The 23,982-nt window shown below is 35.8% G+C and overlaps 1 protein-coding gene across 12 annotated transcripts in view; it reads left to right on the plus strand.

The window, feature by feature from the left end:
• Positions 1–23,982, plus strand: part of SLC9C1 (solute carrier family 9 member C1) — a 138,632-nt gene that overhangs the window by 12,340 nt on the left and 102,310 nt on the right. For 7 of the 12 annotated variants that reach the window (XM_050778861.1, XM_050778864.1, XM_050778863.1 and 4 more), the window contains exons 3-10: positions 882–982; positions 2,803–2,931; positions 3,839–4,004; positions 6,644–6,772; positions 11,590–11,751; positions 15,333–15,432; positions 17,322–17,465; positions 18,568–18,742. In XM_050778861.1, coding sequence (XP_050634818.1) covers positions 882–982; positions 2,803–2,931; positions 3,839–4,004; positions 6,644–6,772; positions 11,590–11,751; positions 15,333–15,432; positions 17,322–17,465; positions 18,568–18,742 — 1,106 coding nt within the window. Of the gene's footprint in view, positions 1–881; positions 983–2,802; positions 2,932–3,838; positions 4,005–6,643; positions 6,773–11,589; positions 11,752–15,332; positions 15,433–17,321; positions 17,466–18,567; positions 18,743–23,982 lie in introns of those variants that run through there. The other 5 variants (XM_050778871.1, XM_050778870.1, XM_050778865.1 and 2 more) reach the window with 4 other exon arrangements.

Genomic DNA, 23,982 nt, shown 5'->3' on the forward strand with positions numbered 1-23,982 from the left:
AAGAAAAACACTCTTCACTTTTATTCCTTCCCTGCATATTTTGAGTAATTATCTTCCAAGACCCATGCATCTTTTCCCAAAATCTCTGAGAGTACAGTTCCTTATTTCCTTCACTGTGGTAAAGTGTTTCAGAAAAGGGTTCCTTGAATTAAAAGTCGGCATATCCTATTTGACTCCTGCTGCTCCGGTATCACATACCTACAGCCAACCATGCCAAGAGCTTCCCCCTTATCTCCGCATTGGAGAGCCCTTTCTCCAGATATCCTCCAGTTTCAGAGACTGCACCCAGAGACCCATTGGCAGGTTCCCAGATTCGCCTCAATTTTGGTCCTGCCTCTCTGCTTTGCATTTTCAGGCTTGGCCTTACAAGAAGGACAATGGTGCTGATTGTGCCAGAATGAGTGAAAAGAGGAGGAAAATGAACCAGTTGCAGCAAAACCCACTATTTCGCAACTAGTTTTTAAAATTGGGCTAGTTTCTCATTGTTCTGAACCGGAAGATTACGTTAAAGTTTACTTATTAACCTTTTATTGCAGGATTGCTAAAGAAATTAATCTCTGATTTATGATGTGTATAAAACTACTATAAATATTTCAGTAGTAACCCAAGAGACAATAATTGCTAATAATGTTTGTTAAGTTTCTAAGGAGATGAGAATGAGATACATCATAGGAGAAGTAAAACAGTAACCCGGTAGATTAACAGTTACACTAATTCTCTGTGCTGCTAAGTGTAAGGGATGATTTTAAACTCAGGAAAAAAAAAAAAAACAAGTAGTGAAACTGTAAGATATTGTTCACAATTTTAAGAAATCCTGTCACATTAAAGTTCTATAAATGAGATACCTCATTGCCTTTCACTAACAACATGTTTTTTTGCAGCATTTTTGAACCTGCACTTGAAAGACTTTCCAATTCCTCTCCCTGTGATGTTATTTTTACTTGGATGCGGTTTTGAAGTATTAAGCTTTACATCTTTGCGGGTGTGTATTGTAAATGAGTATTTTATGCTATTTATTTGAGAATCATATAAATGCTGAGACGCCATTTAAAAATGTTCAGAAATTATTCATCTGCTCACTGTTCTGCCAGTTGATAGATAATTGTTATGTGGATAGCATCAGATCAGGTGTGTAGAAAAAGGAGGCAGGCCTGCAAAAGCTGAGATCTAGCTGAGATCTGCAAAAGCTGAGTACATACAACTACTGAGTACATACAGCTACTGAGTACATACAGCTACTGAAAGTATTAGTGGCCAAGGAATGTTAAACAGATTTAGAAAACTTGGAAAAAAAATGGCTAATGACATAGGAGCTCAGTAAGACTTTGTATTGCTGGTGCAGGACTTGAGTAGCAAAAATATTGTAATATTGAACTAATCTATTTCCTCAATGAAGACTGTTTTAAAGGGTTTCTGTTAGAAGAGAAACTATTCTCTTAAGCGTGCAGATTTGGCCAAGGGGCCGTGATTTGCCAGTCTGCCCTAGTCAATCAGAATGGATGTGAGAACTTGTCTGAAATGATTGACTTTCCCAAACAAATTTAGTCAATGATGTTAAAAATATTATACAAAACATGTATTCATGTAAGAACTAGAAACAGTTTACTACTTTACATGTCATAAACAGGTTTTACAATCATATGATTTTGACACAGATGCAATTTGAAGTACTTCTATAAGCTTTATTATTTGTCAGCAACTCCTTCAAAGGAGAGACCAATGTTAAGACCCATGAAGTGTCTAAGATTTTTCTCTACTTGCCAGCTAATAAGCTAGCTTGCCAGTTTCATGATCCCAGCAAAAGACATGGGACTCCTGGACCAGAGAAAAAGGGTTTTATTATCCACAGCAATAGCAGTAACCAGAGTTAACACTTTCTTGTGCCTGTTTCCTGAACCATAATCCCAAAGAAGAAAAGAGGGCCAGGTGAAATCTGTACCTACATTGGGTTATATATCTGGCCACAGAAGAAGAAATGTAAGCTTAGAGAACCTGAATCCTCTATAATGCGTAGTAAGCTCATTTGCTCCCTTGCCTATTCTTCCACACACATCTTCTATATAAGCCATGGCCAGTTATTTGTAGTTTTTAGAATTTGATACAATCACTTACTCCTTTGTGAATTTTGTGCTTGATTATCCACCTACCTGAAACTTCTTTCTTCATCTTGATTGCCTGAAAATCTGCTGCATATTCTTTAGTGCCCATGTCAATGTACTTCCTATACCTGTTCTTTAAATATAATAAATGTCTCTGAGGGAGATATTATCTTTATTACACTGGACAGTAAAGTAAACCTGTCATTTGCTCTGGAGGAAGACACTTGCTCTGCCTTCTAAGCCATACCAACATTCATGAAAAGATAGTCTGGAAGAAAAACAATCAATGCCTGTATTCATAAGCCATGGACAACACAAGAGATGCGTGGAGAATTATCTCCCAAATGCAAGGATATTACCTAACACAGTAGGTACTCAGTGTTTCCCTAATAAGTGAATGTTGAATGGATACCTATAATAGGATTTCAACTAAATATCTCATGTTAAACATTGTTAATTAGTTATTGCATGAATTGCATTAACTTTCCAGTCTCTATCCCTTCTATTCTTCCACACACATCTTCTACATAAGCCATGGCCAATTATTTGTAGTTTCTAGAATTTGATACGATCACTTACTCCTTTGTGTGATATGTCTTTTAAAAATTGTCTTTCTCTACTGTTAGATTTAGGAGTGCCTAGCATGTATTCTATTCTAATAGTGATGAATAAATGAGAAGATGATATATTTGTATAATATTAGGTCCAAAGATATGCAAACGCCATACAATGGATGAGTCCAGACTTACTTTTTTGTGTATTTGCACCAGTAATTTTCTTTACTACTGCATTTGACATGGATACATACATGCTTCAAAAGTTATTTTGGCAGGTAAGCTTTCTTTTTTGGTAATGTCATTCATTCATGAACCACATATTATCTATGTTCAAATTTTTAGAATTTTTTTTCCAAAATAGGGAACAAAGAAGAAATAAAAGGGCATGGGAGTAATAAATTCAGCTTCATAATTTAGTGAATAAATCATATCTTGGCAATAGTCTGGCATATCAAAGACCCAGGGGAAAAATTATGAAAGAAAACAGTAATTCTGAGACTCAGACTCGCATAACTTCATACCAGATATAATATTAACTCTGAAATACTACAAGAGTGCTATAAGAAAGTGTATTAGCTCCAGTAAAAGGAAATTGTTAAGAAAAGTCATGTTTTAAATACCTATGTTCTAAAGCTTCCCACATTCATATCTAAGAGAATAAAAGCAGAGAAGAAAACACAGAAGCAGCTAAACTCTAATTCAAAAACCATAAGAAATTTTGTAACATGCAAGATTTGAACTGTATCAGGGAAAGACCTCAAGAGAAAACACTCCAAATCATAAGTAGGGTGTACATTTCTTTCAAAGTAATCAAAACAGTTTTATAAATACAGCCCATTACCTAAACTGCATTAGAGGCAAATAATTTATTAGAATAATTTATACTTTTAAACCAAACGCAGACACATGGAGTTCAGACAAATGACAAAAATATGAAAACAAAAAGAACAGACTTAAAAGGGGTTTGGGTTGTCTCAGCTGAGCTCTGCCAAGCCATCTCCTGCATCTTTGGTCAAGTAGAAGTCAGCTGAAGCAGAGTGAGCTAGATGGCCCCACTCCTGTGTCTGCTGGTGGGTACTATTGGTGTTGGTTGATTCTGTATCTCCAATAATCCTGATTATCTTCTTCTTAAAATGGACTACAAAAGCAGTCTGATTTTTCTAATTGTAAATTTCTTTGCAGATACTTTTAATTACAATTCCCGGCTTTTTGGTTAATTATATCTTAGTTCTTTGGTATCTGGCAGCTGTAAATAAATTACATTTGAAGCCCACCCCATGGTTATTATTTTCAGCTATCCTTGTGAGTTCGGATCCCATGCTAACTGCAGCTGCTGTAAGAGACCTTGGTAGGTATATTGCTCTCTTCTTCTATATTTATAATATCATATTTCATAATGAACTTGCATTTGTTTTAAGATCTTTTGTTTTTGGTAGCTTTCCAGTATGAGAAGTCAGGTAGTGAGGGATTGGGGGTTGGGAATTAAGCAGAGATTTTGGAGGTCATGCTTAGGGCAGAAGAAATGCCAGTGACGGGCTTATTTAGTGTCAAAAAAAGTATTATACCCAATTGTGCAATGAGGGAGGGAATTCATTTAGAATCCTTGACTTTATGCGTACTTCTACCTTGAGCCAACAGAATAATTCTGGGACATTACAATATTGCATATACACTGTCGTGACATTTCTGTTGCCCAATATTTCTTTTCCTTTGTAAAGAATCATTAGGACAATTCCATTTAAAAAGTATTTTGCCTTTGGCATCATTGTCATCATCAAGACTGAAAGCCTAAAAAGTCAAAAACTGGTAAAATCATCAGTCATACAGTGTTTTGAGTGTATACTATTTTAAGAAAAATCAGTCTATATTTAAAAGTAAAATACCAACTCAATTAAGCCCAGAAAAACAAAAACAAAAAAAGCCTCATGCAAGAAAAACAATAATTTTATTGTCTCTTTTCATCACTTTTTAATAATGAGAACTAGAAAAATTGCTTTAAAATAGAATATTAATATGGCACACACACGCATGCATTTGCACACACACAACACGCACACTCTTTTCAATTTTAATTTCACTTTGCAACCAGTTAAAGGGGAAATAGCTATCTGAGGCAAGTAGAAATAGAGTAAGGGAGATACATCAAGTGTAAATATATGAATAAATGAGAACTGAGCCTTCAAGACAAAGGACATTAAGAGAGTGAGATGACACTTTAGAAGAAGATACCAACATCCACCACCCAACCCTGAATTCTTGTCTTCCTCCCCACACTCTCAGCCCACATCCCTGCCTCCTTGTGACTGTCAATGCCAACCCTTTTCTCCCCTATATTTGAGAGACTCTTATGATACCTGAGAGCCGATTTCCTTCTTGTCTAACTTTCTTATCTTGTAATCTAGTATTCCACTGATTTTCTACCCTGCCCCAATTGAATTGAATTTACTCAGAGTACCTTGCGAGGTTATTTTCATAAATTTTGTCCATCTTGCCATTACTTTCAGAATTTTGTTTCTCTCCCCCGTGTATCTTTCCAGAAGACATTTTTAAAAGTAATTTCTTCTTGGCAGCATTGCTCCTGAATTTACAAAACAAGATTTATAAGATTTAGAAAGACGTATATATGTGTATGTGTGTGTGCGTGTGTATGTGCACATATATATATATGCAAAATTTGCCCAAGACTGTCAGAATACATAAGTACATTCACATTGGCTTGAGCTTCTCATGGTCCTTTGACTCCTCCTATGCCCTTATATTATCTACTATGTATTTCTGAATATTTACATTTTGCCATAGTTCCATTTATACAATAATATCAGTTAGGTTTTGCTGAGTAATAAACAACTCCAAATGTGGTGGCTTAAAACAACAATTATTTATTATTTCTCATGAATCCAGCAGTTCTGATGATATGGGCTGGGTCCTGCTGATCTTGCTAGGTTCACTAAGGAATCTATCATCAGCTGGTGGATACTGGGGGTGCTAAGTGATCCAGGATGGCCTCAATTGGGAAGATCTACGTTTCCTTCATGTATCTCTTATATTCCTACAGAGGAATGCTGCCGTGGCGGTGGCAGAAGTCAGAGAGGAGGCAGAACTTTTCTGCTCTCATTGAGTCTCATAACAAAACAAACTAGATCTTTTTGGTGAGAAACACTGCCAAGTCTTACAGGGAAGGGCTTAGATACAGGCAGAGGTGAAGTATGGGATGGCCAAAGCAATCGAGCCACACAGGAAGAGCCTTGGTGTTTCCTCTCTTTTATCAGCATACTGATTGTAGTTAGGTTGTGATTGCGGTTATAGACTGGTTGGTTCACAGAAAGGACTTTTACTGTATAATAACATTTCCTCCTATGAGTTTTAGAAAATCACGATAGATGCTCAAAGTTGTAGCTTTACCACTACATGCACATTTAAGGGCAGAGGAAAAGGACAACTGATAGACATTTAAACTTAGAATGCCATCATAAATAGAGGAAAATTTGGATGGAAGTGCATAATATCAGGAACTCTCCATTCATGGAGACTGATTTCTAAAACCATTGGGAAGAATGAATGAGAAAGTCAGATAATCTCTAAGCCTAGCTAGATTATGTGAACAATTGCCTTAATACTTATGTTATGTTATAAAGCTTTGGTTTGTAACTTTATTTTATTCCTCAATCATCATTTTCTGTCTTGCCTTAAATATATCTGATTTATCATGTATGTATTTATATAGAACAACTCACTGAATTAAAAATAATAAATTTCATGTTTTCCTCTGTACTTTGAAGCAAGGAATGAGAACTTTAATTATCTCACTTACGTAAACATAATGGACCCTAATTAATTTAGTGCCAATTTTGATGGTCTAAACTTAACTTGCAGTAAATCCGTAGCTAAGACCATCCTTATAGTTGCTAAGAAAATTTTATTCTTTAACATTTAATATTTAATGTTTTTCTCACTTTATAAAACATCTTTCCCCCTCAACATATGTAGGGCTTTCTAGAAGCCTCATCAGTTTAATTAATGGAGAAAGTCTGATGACCTCTGTTATATCGTTAATTATATTTACTAGTATTATGGATTTTGACAAAGAACAACAAAATAAAAGGAACCATACCATAGGTAAGGATCTTTTTTTTTAAATGTTTTTTTCTTAACATCAGAATCCTGTATTTTCTGAAAGCTGATGTGTATTTTGTAATATCCTACCATAAGTTATATTTGTAAGAATGTAATAGTGAGTATTGGTTTAGTGACTTACTCTTTACAAAGCACTATTACCCATTACTTATTTAATGTTAGTTACATATTTGTTGTGAGACTGGGTTGAGACTCTTCATGAAGATGCTTATGGGAGAGGCCTGGGATGAACCAGAATGCCAGACAACCAGAATGAGAGATGTTCTTTTTTATGTGCTGAAGATGAGCTTAGAAGATAAACCAAACAGTGCATCCACTAGTAGTGAGAGGAGGCAGCTTCTCTTCCGTTTGCCCTGGGACTATATCTCATGCAGGCAACATAAAAAGCTGTCAAATAAGGGAGGAAGTATGCATTATTAGCCATCTACAGGGTCAGAGAATAGTGCTTATAAGCAGAGGGATTGCAAAGTGCCCATGAGCTGTTTCATTTACCGCTTTCAGATAGCCCTAAACCATAAGCACTTTTCTCCCCTTTATCATGTGTATGTGTGTGTATAAAATAAATGACATATGTATAATATAATAGTGATTATAAAGTATACAGCTATATAACTATTAATCAGGAGAAGAAATTTCATGTTACCAGCATCCCTAGAAGCATCTTATGTGCTCTTCTCTGGTCAAAGCCCTGTATCTTCCTCCTAGAAAAGTCATTTTCAACATTGAGTCTCTGAATCCCTGGCTAGTGGAGGAGAGGGGTTCATAGGATCTTTTCAGGGTGTCTATGAAATCAAAGTATTTTCATAATATTACTAAGAATTTATTTAGCTTTTTATTGTGGTGCACTTGCACTGGTTTTGGAAAAGCAATGATTATAGTCTCCTTGATAAACTGACGACGTACTATTCTGCGCACTGGGTGTCTTCTTTGTTCTAAGGTCTTATGCAGCATTGTCTCATTCTGCCACTACTCCCATTCCTGTTGAAAAGGTGTGCTTAAGAGGTGCCTCCAAAACATATTCTAATCCATTGATCTGTATGGTATCGAACAATTCACTCTGCTGCGGTGGGATTCTTCTACTCCCCACCTCCCCTCAGCAATGAAGAATATCTTAAATTACCTCTCCTAATATTCAGGAAGAGGAGATTTTTAGCTGTAATTGTTTTCCCTGCCCCTAGAGAGTGCTTCATTGTTGTGCAACTAGGGACCCTGTATACCTCTATTCTTTCCTATTCCTGCCTTATCCTAAAACTCAGAAGTGAAGAATATTCTTTCCCAAGAAGAATCATCCTGAGGACCACCACTCCTCTCACCCCTTCCTCAAAGGAGCTGATCCAGGTGGTGGACAGTTACCCTAATTGGGCATAGGAGATATTTACTTTCAGCCTTTGAGGCTTGTGGGCAACAGATGGGTGAAGCTCTGTGTATGGTGTTAGTTTGCCTAGCTCACGGAAGCTTAGAGCATCTGTGGTGAACCTGGAACCTCAGATTAGCTCAGAAAGGTACATTGTCTTTAGGTACTTCCAATTCACCATCTGTGATGTGTGTGAAAGCCAAACAACCATAAACACAACCTCTACTAAAATCCAGGGTGCAAAGGGAGGTGATGCAATATGGCACTCAGAGAGTGCTCACCCTAAAACCTCCTATAGCTATGACCTTCCTGCAGTTGACTAAGTTGAGCAACAAAGACATTTCTATATTCAGAAGCATTTTAAAAACTCAAGGGCCACCCTTGGGGGAACTAAAAAACCTTAAAGAAGTACAATCTTGCATGCCATTGGGGAGGATCCATGTTCACCTACTAAACCTGGTTCAATGTTCTACCAGGCTTTATTTAAGATATTATATACTGACCACGGAATTTCAGGGAAACTTATATCAGAAATAACATCTACAGGCTAATCAGGGGAACTTTTTTGGTGCTCCATGGGAGAAGGGAAAGGAAAAGGAAGAATGGAAGTTCATTCATTCACTGATTCAACAATGATTTATTAATATGTACTATGTGAGAATTTCTATTCTAGGACCTGAGGATTTAACCATACACACAATAGGCAAAGTCCCATTGCCTCCACAGAGCTTGCCTTGTAATTTTGATAATAATCAATGGAATGGAACTTTATTTTTTTATGTTTCAGAAGAAGAAAAACTGTAAGTAATCACTGTAAAATAATAAAAGTAATAACTTCAACAATAAAAACTCTGCAGTAGGAGAAAGAGAACGATGAACTTACTTTCTTAGACATTAGGACTTTCTCTGAACTTCAACACCTTTGAAATACAAATTTTCTTTAAGAAATAAAGATGCTTAATAAGCTTTACTGCTATTTCATTTGACATTGTGAATCAATAATTTTCAGAGTAACCATTGTTTTTATAACTTCTGTAATTATTTAAACAGTGTTACTAATCTTTGAAGTTAGCACGTATTTTATAATAGGGAAAAATTAAGAAAGATTATTTCACTCAGAGTTCTTACTCTTTCCAATTTGAGTGCTAGAAATTTTAAAACAGTATAAGCAGTAATGGCTTTGCTTTGAGACTTTTCCTGGCTTAACAAATCTAGTCAGCAAATATGTTACTTATTAAAATGTATTTTCCTTTCTTAAAGGAAAAAACAGCTTTCAAACTGGGGTCTTCTAACTCCAGATTCCTGTATGCTTCTGCCACTAGAGTTGGCCTCCATCCTATATTTCAGTGACAGGAGATGCTGGACTCAAAATTATTGCCATGACCAGCTCTGTGCCTAGAGCTCATGTGGCCTGGAGGCATGTGTAGTTCCAGAAAATGAGCCTATGATGGCCTCCGGCTCCCTGTTTTCCTGGGAAGGGCATCATGACATTGCTCTGTGGAAAGTAATTAGGCAAAACATAAAAGTAACAACACCAAAAAGCAAATATATTTTGGCGCATTAATTTTACTTTTGGAACCTAAAAAGTACTCAGAGAAGCCCAAGAGAGAAAAATGTATGTACAGAAATATACATTGCAACATTGTTTATCAGGGTGAAAAGGTAAAACATATGAAATGCCAAAAAAGAAGGAAGCCATCAGTCACTTTGGCAGGCCAACATAATGCAGGAGATTCACCCAGCTGAGGCCTAGAGACATTCCTCTTTCTGTAGTCCCTGTATGTATTACATTAGATCTAGATTATCACTTCCATGAGTTTAGGGACTTCCCACTTGTTCCTTCATATATCTCTAAAATCTATTACATGTTTGACACATTAAAGGCACTGAATAAATTCCTCAATGGAGACCGAAAGGAGCTCTTAAACTAAACTGACCAAATTTTCCAAACTTAAGTGTGGCTTTTAGCAGTTGAAAAGAAACTCTTTCAACACAGAAACAAGAAAATACTGTCCATCTACCCCAAAGGCAATGAGCTATTTTTATTAATATTAGTTTTAGTGGACAAATCATAATGTATACATTTGCGGGGTACAATGTGAGGCTTTGATATATGTATACAATGTAGAATGATTGAATCAAGCTAATTAACATCACCTCATTTAACTATAATTTTTTATGACGAGAGATTTGAAATTTACTCTCTTAGTTATTTTGAAATACCAATATATTATTATTGACTATAGTCACTTTGCTGTGGAATAGATCTGAAAACTTAGTACTGCTTTCTCTTGGAAACTTTGCACTTCATAATCAACAGTTCCCTATTCTCTTCCTCCCTACATCCCCAGCCTCTGGTAATAATTATTCTATTCTCTATTTCTGAAAGTTCAACTTTTTAAGTTTCTACATATAAGTAAGATCATGCGGTATTTTTCTTTCTGTGCCTGTCTTACTTCACTTAGCATAATGTCCTCTAGGTTCGTCCATCTTGTTGTAAATAACAAGACTTCCTTCTTTTTTAAGGATGAATACTATTTCATTGTGTATGTATACCATATTTTCTTTATTCATTCATTGATGGACACTTAGGTTGACCCCATATATGGGACATAAATAATCCAATTTAAAAAATAGGCTAAGAACAGATAGACATCAAAAGAAGACATACAAATGGTCAACAGGTGCTTTTTTTTTTTTTTTTTTCCCCGAGACAGAGTCTTGCTCTGTTGCCCAGGCTGGAGTGCAGTGGTGTGATCTTGGCTCACTACAACCTCCACCTCCCGGGTTCAAGCTGTTCTCATGCGTCAGCCTCCCAAGTAGCTGGGATTACAGGCATGTGGCACCACACCCAGCTAATTTTTGTATTTTTAATGAAGATGGGATTTCGCCATGTTGGCCAGGTTGGTCTCAAACTCCTGGCCTCAAATGATCTGCCCACCTCAGCCTCCCGAGGGATTATAAGTGCTGGGATTGTAGTCATGAGCTACAGCACCCGGCAGTCAACAGGTACATTAAGAAATGTTCAGCCTCACTAATCATTAGGGAAAAGCAAATGAAAACTATAATGAGATATTACTTCAAATCTGTTAGAATGTCTTTTATCAAAAAGGTAAAAGAGAAGTGTTAGTAAGATTGCAGAGAAAAGGAAACTCTTGTACACTGTTGGTGGGAATGTAAATTAGTACAGCTATTATGGAAAACTATGTGGAAGTTCCTCAAAAAACTAAAAGTAGAACTCTACCATATGATCCAGTAATCCTACTTCTGGGTATATATCCAAAGGAATTGAAATCAGTATGTCACAGGGATATCTGCACTCTCATGTTCATTGTGGCAATTAACTCATTTTAAAGATAATGACAAAAAGGAAAATTAACCCAGAATATCAATTAAAATTAAGGGCAAGTTCTATTAACTACTTATTTACTCCCCTTTCTTGTAGCTCGATACATCGTGGGTGAATTTTTTTCAGATATTATAGCAAGTTTCTTGTTTGGAATTCTAAGTTCAAAACTGATTCAATTTTGGATGTCAACTGTTTTTGGTGATGATGTCAATCATATAAGTCTCATCTTTTCAATTCTGTATCTCATCTTTTATATTTGTAAGTGAGGGGCCTATGCCTATAATAAAATAACATAGAAAACTTCAAAATAAAAATATATGAAAAGTATATACCAGGCAAAAGCTAGTAAAAACATTCAACTGATCTAGACAGAATAATTTTACTAAAATAATCTATCAAAAGAGATTAAAAATATGAATATCTATACAACAGAAAATAATGTACCAATATTAGCAAATACTATTATAAAAGAAAGAAGAATTTGACAAAACTATCATTACAGAAATTATGCCTTTCCCAGAGAATTTCATGACCAATTGAACAAAATTATGGCTATAAAAATATTTAAATACCTTAGAAGTTTGGTTTATAAGATATATAGTTTTACCTCCCAAAACTGAATGGATATCCTTTACATATACATGTAGACAATTTGCAGAAATTAACTCGAAAAACATTTCAATAAAATTTCAAACATTGTTCAACCATGATGCAATTAAATTAAATATGAACTACAAAAAGAGGGTTCCTACCAGGCATAGTGGCTTATGCCTATAATCCTAGCACCTTGGGAGGCTGAGGTAGGAGGATCACTTGAGCCCAGGATTTTGAAACCAGTCTGGGTAAGATAGCGGGACCCTATGTCTACAAAAAATTTTAAAACTAGCTAGATGTGGTGGCACATGTCTATAGTCCCAGCTCCTCAGGAGGCTGAGGTGGGAGGATCACTTGAGCCCAGGAATTTGAGGCTGCAGTGAGCTATGATCACACTCCAGCCTGGGCAACAAAGAGAGAAGCTGTCTCTCTAACGAAAGGGCAGAGGGAGGCAGTTTCAACCTGTACATTAGATCTTTTGTCTTGGTAACTCTTAGATCAGAAAGGCAATCAAAATAGAAGTTACATATCAAGTAAAGCTAAATGTTGGAAAATCTATCAATATTATTAATCCATGTCCCACAATCACCTCCTCACAAAAATATGATAGCTATTGATAATTAGTCATACCATTGCTTCCTGACACAGCCTCAGAATAACATTTAATTCAGCTCTTCAGACAGCCCTTCTTATGATTCAGAATTGACATGCACGATAATACCTAGTTACCTCACCTGCACTATGTCCCTGTTACATTTAGGAATAAGACAATGGTGTATATTCTCACATCCATGATTAAAAATAATTCTGAAAGCTCTAGCTAATGTGATAAGGGGAAACATTTATACATATTTTAAAAGAAAAAAATGGGTAGATTAATCACAACATTTTATATCATATAGAAAATTCAACAGAATTAATTGGTAAACAAAGTCAGCAAGACCCTTTAATAGCTTGATATAAGATAAAGTTATCCAAACAGTTGATGATATTTTTATCAGCCAGCAATAACTAACTAGAAAATAAGAAAATTGGATTCTTTCTATACTGGTAAAAAGTTATAAAATATCAATGAATAAACTTAACAAATAGTTTGGATCTAAACATAGAAAATTATAGAAGTTATTAGGAAATATAAAATTTGAATAAATTTAAGCATAGAAAAACTTCTCTTCAGAAGTGCTAGAGTAATGGGAATTTATTATTTTCCCTCTGAAGAGGAAAAGGCAGACCAGAGGATCTTGAGGCTTTCCAATGAATTAATCAGTGGATTAAATTCAATTATAATATACTGAGGGTTACGGAATAAAGCTAATGAATTAACAGACAGTGAGAGAATGATCAGTTAATTCAGGTAGGTTCCTCATGTACTAGTATTCGTGTGTATACTTAAATTCTTAAAAGAAAATCCAACAAATATAATTTCATCTAACATTATTTTTAATAAGTAACCCTAATTTCAAGATTAAAGGTTATACCCAAGGAAATAATTTAAAACTTTTAGAGTCAAGATGTCTCAATAAACATTTTAGGAAGAAACCTGCCAGGACAGAATTTCATTAAAACAAGGTACAGAGTAAGTATAAATTTAATGTAAAAAGACTTTCCCTGTGACCTGGCTTTGTGTTTATATTTAGTACCTTCAAGATAGTCATTATAAATATTTTCCTGACTTCACCATCACCTAACAAGTTATAATACCTAATCCAGGGCTTGATTATTTCAAAGAACCTATGTCCATGATTTCTTCTTCTTTCATGATTCAACAGTGACTCTGCCTTTGCTACCATTTTCAGCCAGGATTAAAATAAAAAATAGAAAACTTGTAATTTTCCATCTTTAGAAGGGAAAACTCAATAATGTAATAAAGGCATTAATTTCACTAAATTAAACTTTATTACAATCCGTATCAAACAATGATAGAAATTTTTTTGGTTTTAAAATTTCCTTCTCTCTCTCTTTTTCTTTTACTTTACTTTTTTTTTTTTTTTTTTGATGGAGTCTCCTTCTGTCGTCCAGGCTAGAGTGCAGTGGCTCAATCTCTGTTCACTGCAAGCTCCACCTCCCGGGTTCATGCCATTCTCCTGCCTCAGACTCCCAAGTAGCTGGGACTACAAGCACCTGCCACCAAGCCTGGCTAATTTTTGTATTTTTAGTAGAGATGGGATTTCATCATGTTAGCCAGGATGGTCTCGATCTCCTGACCTCGTGATCCACCCGCCTCGGCCTCACAAAGTGGTGGGATTATAGGTGTGAGCCACCGCGCCCGGCCCTCTCTCTCTCTTAGAAACAAGAGTCTTGCTCTGTTGCCCAGGCTCTGGAGTACAGTGGCATGATCATGGCTCACTGCAGCCTCAACCTCCTGGGTTTAAGCAATCCTCCCACCTCAGCCTCCTAAGTAGCTGGTACTACAGGCATGTGCCACCAAGCCAAGTCAATTTTTAAAATCGTTTGTAGAGACAGGGTCACATTATGTTGCCTAGGCCAGTCTCAAACCCCTGGGTTGAAGCAATCATCCCACATCAGCCTCCCAAAGTGCTGGAATTATAGGTCTGAGCCACTGTGCCTATCCAAAATTTCATGACAATTTCAAAAGTTCATCTAGAGAAATTAATGTGGGAAAATAGGCAAAACAATTTTTTTAAGTGTGAACTTTCTCTACCAGATAGGTATTAAAACATTTAATAGGTCTACAGTAATTAAAATACAACTGTTTTAACACAGGAATACAAAGTAAGTCAAAGAAACACAAAGGGCACAGAACTAGTCAAAGTATGAATGGCAATTTAATATATGATAAAAGTAGAATATCCACAATATTCTTTAGTATTAAAAACACATATTTCAATTTTTACTTATTAACTAGAACTATGTCTGCTAAGAAGGAGGTATAAGTTGTGGGCAAGTTCACAAAGAAATCATCAGCTGATTTTCATTTCAACCCTCCAGAACCCATCTGAAACAACCAGACCTCTAAAGTGTGCTCTAGCCTCAATGGGGTATGTGAAGCCGTGCAAAGATGTCCACAGTAGGCTTTACAATACAATTGGATATAAGTTGGAGGAAGAAAAAGGACATGGGGTGGTGGTAATAATTTGCAATATTTTTCAGCTGAAATCAAGTGAAGTTGCCTTTCTATAAAAGTCACGGTACTGTCACAATATCTGATACTTCTAACTCGGGTAAAATTTGTGCTGCTGCTGATGTTAAATTAATACTTTATATTTATTTCTTTTTAAAAATAGGTGAGTTACTTGGAATGTCAGGAATATTTACTCTGGCCATTGTGGGACTTCTTTTAAATTCTACAAGTTTTAAAGCAGGAGTTGAAGCACTTCTTCTTGAGTAAGTGGCTAGCATATTTTCACTTTATTTCATACACTGGAACGTATAATATCATAATAGTAACAATATCTACATCTACATGGCCAAAGTAAGATTTTCAAAGACTTGAAAACTACCCAACTAAAAACCTTTACTAGATTTTATTTTTTCTTGCCAGTATCTTTGAATCCTCCAATTTAAAACAAATTCGTAACCTTACCTTGAGTCCATGTTGGTTCTCTTTCCCCACTAATTCCTCAAGTCTCTGATTATCTCCTCAATAATTTCCCATGTAAAATCTTGTACCCACTAGTAAGAGGGTTCCAAAAGTGCAGTAATCGAGAAGTAATATTTTAATATTTTAATGCAATATTTTAAAATTAAGTTTAAGTTGAACTTAATGCAAAAAAAATCTAAAAATCAGTATTTTAAGGACAATGAGGTGCTGTGTAAAGCAAATCAGAAGAGTAAGCTGGGGCATTTGAAGAGGATTAGCAGTGTTATAAAAGAAAGTATGACCAAACTAAATGTAAGCAAGACTAAGGGTGGAAAAGTGCAAATTGTGCCTTGCTCAAGGGCATTCAGCTGAGGGGTGAGTAGTTATCAGCCAAAAGGAAGAGCACTTTCTGTAATGCTTCGATACGTAGAGTGGAAACTTGACCTGAACCACATAATGACAACATATGTGTTAACAAAGACCCTGAAAGTAAACCATGATTTTTAGAGTTTTGGGACAACGTTATAGAAGATAGAATTAATTCTGATGTAAGAAGCTTAAAAGATATAGGGTCTTATAGGATTCTGGAGCACTTCAATAAAATTCCATGCCAATTACAATAGAAGTCAATTGTACTTACACTTAGGCAAAATTAAATGGACCACAGTTGAGGGAAGAATTTAAAATGCTACACAAGTATTAGCTATATGTATGGGGAATTATTCTGAAGGTTTTCCTCTCCTTCTTGCTCCAACTGTAAGCTGGATCTTCAAATATATTACTTATCTTTATTCTTCATTCCTTGTAAGTTGTGATGTCTTTCTTGCCTGCATTCCTAGTACTATTGAGCCTACAATTGAAGTAGGTGATCTCTCTGTACCTCATATTGATTTCTAAATCATTCTATCTCCCACTTCCTTAAAAGAATCCAATTTAGAAGCTCGTGCCATCAGAATATACCATCTGCCTCTTGGTTGTGGCTATCTGTAGAATTCTAACTCACATTCTCCATTTTGTGAAGATTTTAGTTCCTGTCTCACTGTGACTCTCCAATATTACTCTATCACCATTCTTAGTGATGTCAATATTCATACAGTTAATCCTTTACTCCGTCATCTTCCAATTCCTGTATCTTCTCTCCTTGTATAAGTATGTCCACCATTCCTCTTTAACCACCCACTCCCACAGTTGTACAAATAACTACTTCATAAACACAGTTGCAAGAATCTTACTGTCTAAAATATGGCACGTACCAACTTCTACTCTTGAAGATAGTGGAAATCTAAGATAATGGTGTTAAATTCTACTAACATCTCAAAACAACCTGTAACAGATCCATGTTAACTCTTAAACAGAGAAGGTGTACCATCTCCCATCTTTTCACTGTATGCCCTCTAGTACCTAAATTCTAACAATTCCGCAACCATACTGAGACTAAAATCCATTGATTCTATCATCTTTTACTGACCCTCACCCATCTCATATTTTCAATTCCTCTTTATCCAGGTCATTTCTTTTGTGTAAAATAATTTAATAACTTTTCATCATTTTCAGCTAAAAGTCAAAGTTGTTTGTAAATGTTTTATTCATTTTTTGATAATCATTAGCACAATGATTCACATAGATAAACCTTGTAATCAAGATGTCAAATTAATCAATTATAAATATTTTTAATTTTTTCTGAATAATGCAGATTCTGGAATTTTCTATCACGTGTTGCTTTTCTCATGGTGTTTACTTTCTTTGGACTTCTAATTCCTGCACATACATATTTGTATGTAAAATTTGCTGATATATACTATTCATTAAATATCTACTTCACACTGATTGTTTTAAGGTAAGAACATCATTAAATTTTTTCTATCTATAGATAATTGAGTAAGTTTAAAGATCATCTTTTAAATAACACAAAGATTTCATACCTTAGATTGAAAAATTGACTCAAACTTTCCAAGGATCATCAGCAAATAACTGCTTAGTAATATTTTTCTTGGCTTTTAACTAAATTTCAAAGCAATGCAAACTCTGTTTTTTTTTTTTAATTAGAAACAAACACAATTAACATTTAACATATTTTGTCCAATGTTTTTGTAATGACATTTCATGAAGTTAAGTACCTCTTATAAATAAAAATCTTGTTTTTGCTCAATATTATATAGCAAACAATTTTCTATTAATTAAAAACTACAGTTAGAAATTGCTTTTTAAAAATCATAGGGAAGCCCTCTTTGTAAACGTCTTTTTTTCTCAAATAATTTTTGTAGTTTCTTTTTCCACTGTTAAGAGGTAGAAAAAAGTCTGTTCATGTAGCTGAAAAGGAGATAGCATAGAGTGAGAAAAACCATCATAACTAGAGTCTCATAGTTCTTTAATCTCCATCACTCAAATGGTTAACATTCTGCTTCCATCTAGTTGAATTGTTGAAGTCAAGGCAGCTAGTGCCAACTAAAACAAAATTATTTCCCAAATTATCAGATCAAATTAGTGTAAAACATAGGAATGATATATGACTGAGGGGAAAAAAATCTGGCAAATATTGGACCAATTCAGCAAGATTAAAATCTATAAACAAAAAGAGAGCATTTTCTCACTTTTTATTCATTAGATTTGTTTTTATTTGGGGTGCGAATTCAGAATTTATGCACAACACATCTTCAACTTTTTTTTTTTCCTCCTGAAGGAGCATCACTCAAGGATGATGTAAAGTTACTATGCTACTCACCTAATAGAAAGAAACAAAGAATAATGCCATTCTCTTGGCATGTCTCTGTATGGAATACCTGCCGCCTTTGTTTGGTGTCATGTCAACAGTGTGTGAAAGATGTCTCATTTGTTTGAGAGTTACGAATTCTACAGGGAGTAGATTAGCGTAGAGTAGAAAGAAATGGAAAGAAACTCCTATGAAAGAATAACTTTCTAAAAATCGTTTTGTCTTTTAGACTTGTGACCCTTCTGTTAATGAGCCCTGCTTTGTCTCGAGTTGGTCATGAGTTCAGCTGGCGCTGGGTATTCACAATGATCTGGAGTGAAACGAAAGGGATGCCTAATATAAACATGGCCCTTCTGCTTGCCTACTCTGATCTTTATTTTGGATCTGACAAAGAAAAATCTCAAGTAAAGAAACCTGTATTTTCTTATTTGAATATTGTATACAACTATTGCTGTGTATATAAAATATATTTTTTGTAGTGAGGTAGCTCAACTTCACTTGGGATTTAGGAGTGATTTAGCTATGATGGCAAGACTGGGGAGAGGAGGAACAACTGGCAACTTTCCTTCACCCCATTCTAGCTTAGGAATTCCTAAGTTTCTTCATACCCTAAAAATAGGTTTATTACAAAGATCAAAGTAATTCAAACTTATCAATCATTTAAAATAGTATCTGATACAAAATGTACACTCAATAATGTTTTAATTATTTATTGCACTCAAGAAAAGTGGAAACTTTCTTATGATTGGCCCTGTTGCCTTCTGTAACTTTCTGAGGCCTCATTTAGTAATGCTATGAGCCAAAACATTTTAATTGTCAAGTAAAGCACTCTAAACAGTACCCTCAGACTCTGCTTGGCAGAAAATACTGGGCATAATTCTTCTACCATGTGCCTGGGCAAGATAATTACAAGGATCTCTATAAGAAAATTTCTATGCAGATATCACAGAGCATCTGATGCTTTTATTATCTGAATTTTTTAAAACAAAAATTCCAAGTGTATAAAGAGAAGTGGCAAGATAATCATTATGTGTCTACTTAAATAATATTCAGTCCAAATATTTAAAAAACTAATCTTTAAACTGCCTTTAAAATCAAAATTATCCAATATTGTATGACCTCTCCCTTCTATCTATTTCTTTTTTTTTTTGAGACGGAGTCTCGCTCTGTCGCCCAGGCGGGAGTGCAGTGGCCGGATCTCAGCTCACTGCAAGCTCCGCCTCCCGGGTTCACGCCATTCTCCTGTCTCAGCCTCCCGAGTAGCTGGGACTACAGGCGGCCGCCACCTCGCCCGGCTAGTTTTTTATATTTTTTAGTAGAGACAGGGTTTCACCGTGTTAGCCAGGATGGTCTTGATCTTGTGACCTCGTGATCCGCCCGTCTCGGCCTCCCAAAGTGCTGGGATTACAGGCTTGAGCCCCTTCTATCTATTTCTACATACCCAAATAATCAAGATCAATGTCATCACCATACACCTGATCAGTGTGATGGCTACCCTTGTGCACAGATCTAGGTTCTGAAATTTTTAGCTTAGCTGCTATTTGCTGCCTGGACTTCAGGAAGTTTTTAATTCCCACCTCACCTCAAGTATCAGTTTCCTTACTCCAAAACAGACTTAATAGTATCAATGGTTTGCAGGTAAATATTTAACAAGTAACTTAAGTGTTGAGGTGAGAGGAAGCCCTAATTTGCAGTATTTGTCCATTTCTGTTGTGTAATCACTTCCACCAACAGAACATCAGTCAGCTCACAAACTTCCTGAAATTGAATGATTAGCTCTCATGAGCTAGTGAGAGCCAGCCCAGCACACTACCATCACAAAGCATTATTATGAGAAACAAAAAATGTACATCAAATGCTTGGCACATTGTTTCGCATATAGCAATTGTACAATACATACAAGCTCTGATGATGAAATTATAGTGATGATATACTCTGCAGTAGTGTTTTGAAACAAAATTTTAGTAAATAAAATCATTTAGTAAAATATCTTCACTAGAAGTAACTCCTTGAGAAGAAAGTAGCACTCCTTTTCTCAGTTTAATCTAGCAGAACCCTACAGTTAACCTAATACTTACCCAGAGACATTACAGTAAAGGGTTAAAAATACTAACATCAAAGACCTATTGCCTTTTTAATTCTGTCTCTACTATTCATAAGTTATGTTATATTGGGAATGTCACAGTGCCCCAGCCTCCCATCTGTGTGATTGTACAGTACTGGTAATTACCTCACAAAATTGCAGTGAAGATTAAATAAGCCTGGTATATTGTATTATATGACTATTATATGTGTCAGCTACTCAGGAGGCTGAGGCAGGAGAATGGCGTGAACCCAGGAGTCAGAGCTTGCGGTGAGCAGAGATTGCGCCACTGCACTCCAGCCTGGACGACAGAGCGAGACTCCATCTCAAAAAAAAAAAAAAAAAAAAAGAATTATGCCCTAAAGAAATGTGTATTTTAGACCTATTTGAAGAAAGACTAGAATCATACCTTAGTAGGATAATGTGATCTGCCAGTAAATTAACTGCCTGACACAAAACTTGAAACTCTTTACAGGAAGACAATGTAATCAAGACTCTCAACAATGTAACATCCATAATACATAGCCTAAAATCAAATATTACTGTGCATGTGAAGAAGCAGGAAAATGTGGTCTATCACTAAGAGAAAAAATTATTCAATAGAAACAGCCACCCAAAGATGACACAGATGTTGGAACTAGCAAAACTTTAAAAAATATACTCAAGAATCTAAAGAAAAAATGGACATAAGAAATGAAGATATGGGGTATTTCAGTGAAGAAATTGAAACTATAAAAAAATCGAAAGAAAAATTCTAGCAATAGGAAATATCCAAACTAAAAATTTTTGTTATCAGCTTAATGGCAGATTGGACTGTGCAGAAGAAAAAAAAAAAGCTCTAAGTTAATATGTTCTACAAGAGTGAGAAAATATATGAAGCAAAAACTGATAAACCTAAAGGGAGAAATAGATAAATTATAATTGGACATTTTAATACTTCTCTATATAACTCAACAAATTATAGAACAACTAGACAGAAAATCAGCAAAGATATGAAAGAATTGAAATCATCATCGACCAATAGGATCCAATTTTTATGGAAATTATATCAATTGATGCAGAAAAAGTATTTTACAAAATGTAAAATTCATTCATGATAAAAACTTCAAAACATATGAATAGAAGGGAATTTTCTAATGTTGATAGAGAGCATCTGTAAAAAGTCTATAGGTAACAACATAATTAATAGTGAAAGACTGTTTTCCCTTTAAGATTTGGAACAATGTGAAAGTGTCTGCTTTTTCTTTTTTTAAAACTTTTATTTTAGGTTCAGGGGTACATGTGCAGGTTTGTTATATGGGTAAACTGCGTGTCATGGAAGTTTGGTGTACAGATTATTTCACCCAGGAAATAAACATAGTACCTGATAGATATTTTTTCCATTCTCACCCTCCTCCCAACCTCCACTCTCAAGTAAGCCCAGTGTCTGTTGTTTTCTTCCTTGTGTCCATATGTATTCAACGTTTAGCTCCCACTTATAAATGTGATATATGGTATTTGGCTTTCTGTTCTTGTGTTAGTTCACTTAGGATAATGACCTCCACCTCCATCCATGTTGCTGCAAAGGACACGAGGACATGGTCTTGGGTTTTTTTTGCTTTTGTTTTTTTGTTTTTGTTTTTGTTGTTGTTTTGTTTGTTTTTGTGTTTTTAGAAAACCTTTTATTTTAGGTTCAGGGGAACATGTGCAGATTTGCTACATAGGTAAACTCACGTCACAGGGGTTTGTTGTACAGAATATTTCATCACCCAGGTACTAAGCCTAGTACCCAATAGTTATTTTTTTCCGATCCTCTCCCTTCTTCCATCCTCCATCTTCAAGTAGTCTCCACTGTCTGTTGTTCCCTTCTTTGTATCCATATATTCTCATCATTTAGCTCCCACTTATAAGTAAGAACACCCAGTATTTGGTTTTCTGTTCCTGCGTTAGTTTACTAAAGATAATGGCCTCCAGCTCTGTTCATGCTCCTGCAAAGGACATGATCTCATTCTTTTATGTGGCTGCATAATATTCTGATATGGTTTGGCTCTGTGTCCCCAGCCAAATCTCATGTTGAATTGTAATTCCCAGTGTTAGGGGAGGAACCTGGTGACTGGATCATGGGGATGGATTTCCCCCTTACTGTTCTCATGGTAGTGAGCGAGTTCTCATGAGATCTGGTTGTTTAAAAATGTGTAGCACTTCCCCTTTCACTGTCTCTCTCTCCTGCTCTGCCATGTGAAGATTTTGCCTGCTTTTCCCCTTTGCCTTCTGCCATGATTGTAAGTTTCCTGAGTCCTCTCCAGCCATGCTTCCTGTATACCCTGCAGAACCATGAACCAATTAAACCTTTCTTCTTTATAAATTACCCAGTCTGGCCGGGTGTGGTGGCTCATGACTGTAATCTCAGCACTTCAGGAGGCTGAAGTGGGTGGATCACTTGAGGTTAGGAGTTTGAGACCAGCCCGGCCAACATGGTGAAACCCTGTCTCTACTAAAAAATACAAAAATTAGCCTGTGTGGTGGTGCGCACCTGTAATCCCAGATACACAGCAGGCTGATACATGAGAATCTCTTGAACCCTGAAGGCGGAGGTTGCAGTGAGCCGAGATTGCACTGTTGCACTCCAGTCTGGGCGACAGAGTGAGACTCCATCTCAAAAACAAAAACAAAACAAAACAAAAAACCCAAACAAACAAACAAAAAACACCCAATCTCAGGTAGTTCTTGATAGCAATGTGAGAATGTACTAATACATATTCTGTGGTGTATATGTACATTTTCTTTATCCAATCTGCCATGGTGGGCATTTAGGTTAATTCCATATCTTTGCTATTTGTGAACAGTGCTGCAATGAGCATAGGCATGCATGTGTCTTTATGGTAGAACAATTTATATTCCTTTGGGTATATACACAGGAATGGGATTGCTGGGTCAAATGGTAATTCTGATTTTAGCTCTTCGAAGAATTGCCACACTGCTTTCCACAACGATTGTACTAACTTACACTCCCACTAACTGTATAAGTGTTCAGTTTTCTCTGCAATCTTACCAGTATTTGTTATTTCTTCACTTTTTAGTAAGAGCTATTCTGACTGGTGTGAGATGGTATCTCATTACGGTTTTGATTTGCATGACTCTAATGATCAATGATACTGAGCTTTTTAAAATATATGCTTGTTTTCCTTCTAACTTACAAGGGATGTAAAGGACCTCTTCAAGGAGAACTACAAACCACTGCTCAGTGAAATAAAAGAGGACACAAACAAATGGAAGAACATACCATGCTCATGGATAGGAAGAATCAATATCGTGAAAATGGCCATACTGCCCAAGGTAATTTATAGATTCAATGCCATCCCCATCAAGCTACCAATGAGTTTCTTCACAGAATTGGAAAAAACTGCTTTAAAGTTCATATGGAACCAAAAAAGAGCCCGCATCTCCAAGACAATCCTAAGTCAAAAGAACAAAGTTGGAGGCATCACGCTACCTGACTTCAAACTATACTACAAGGCTACAGTAACCAAAACAGCATGGTACTGGTGCCAAAACAGAGATATAGACCAATGGAACAGAACA

Source organism: Macaca thibetana, chromosome 2, assembly GCF_024542745.1.
Source record: "Macaca thibetana thibetana isolate TM-01 chromosome 2, ASM2454274v1, whole genome shotgun sequence".
NCBI lineage: Eukaryota > Metazoa > Chordata > Mammalia > Primates > Cercopithecidae > Macaca > Macaca thibetana.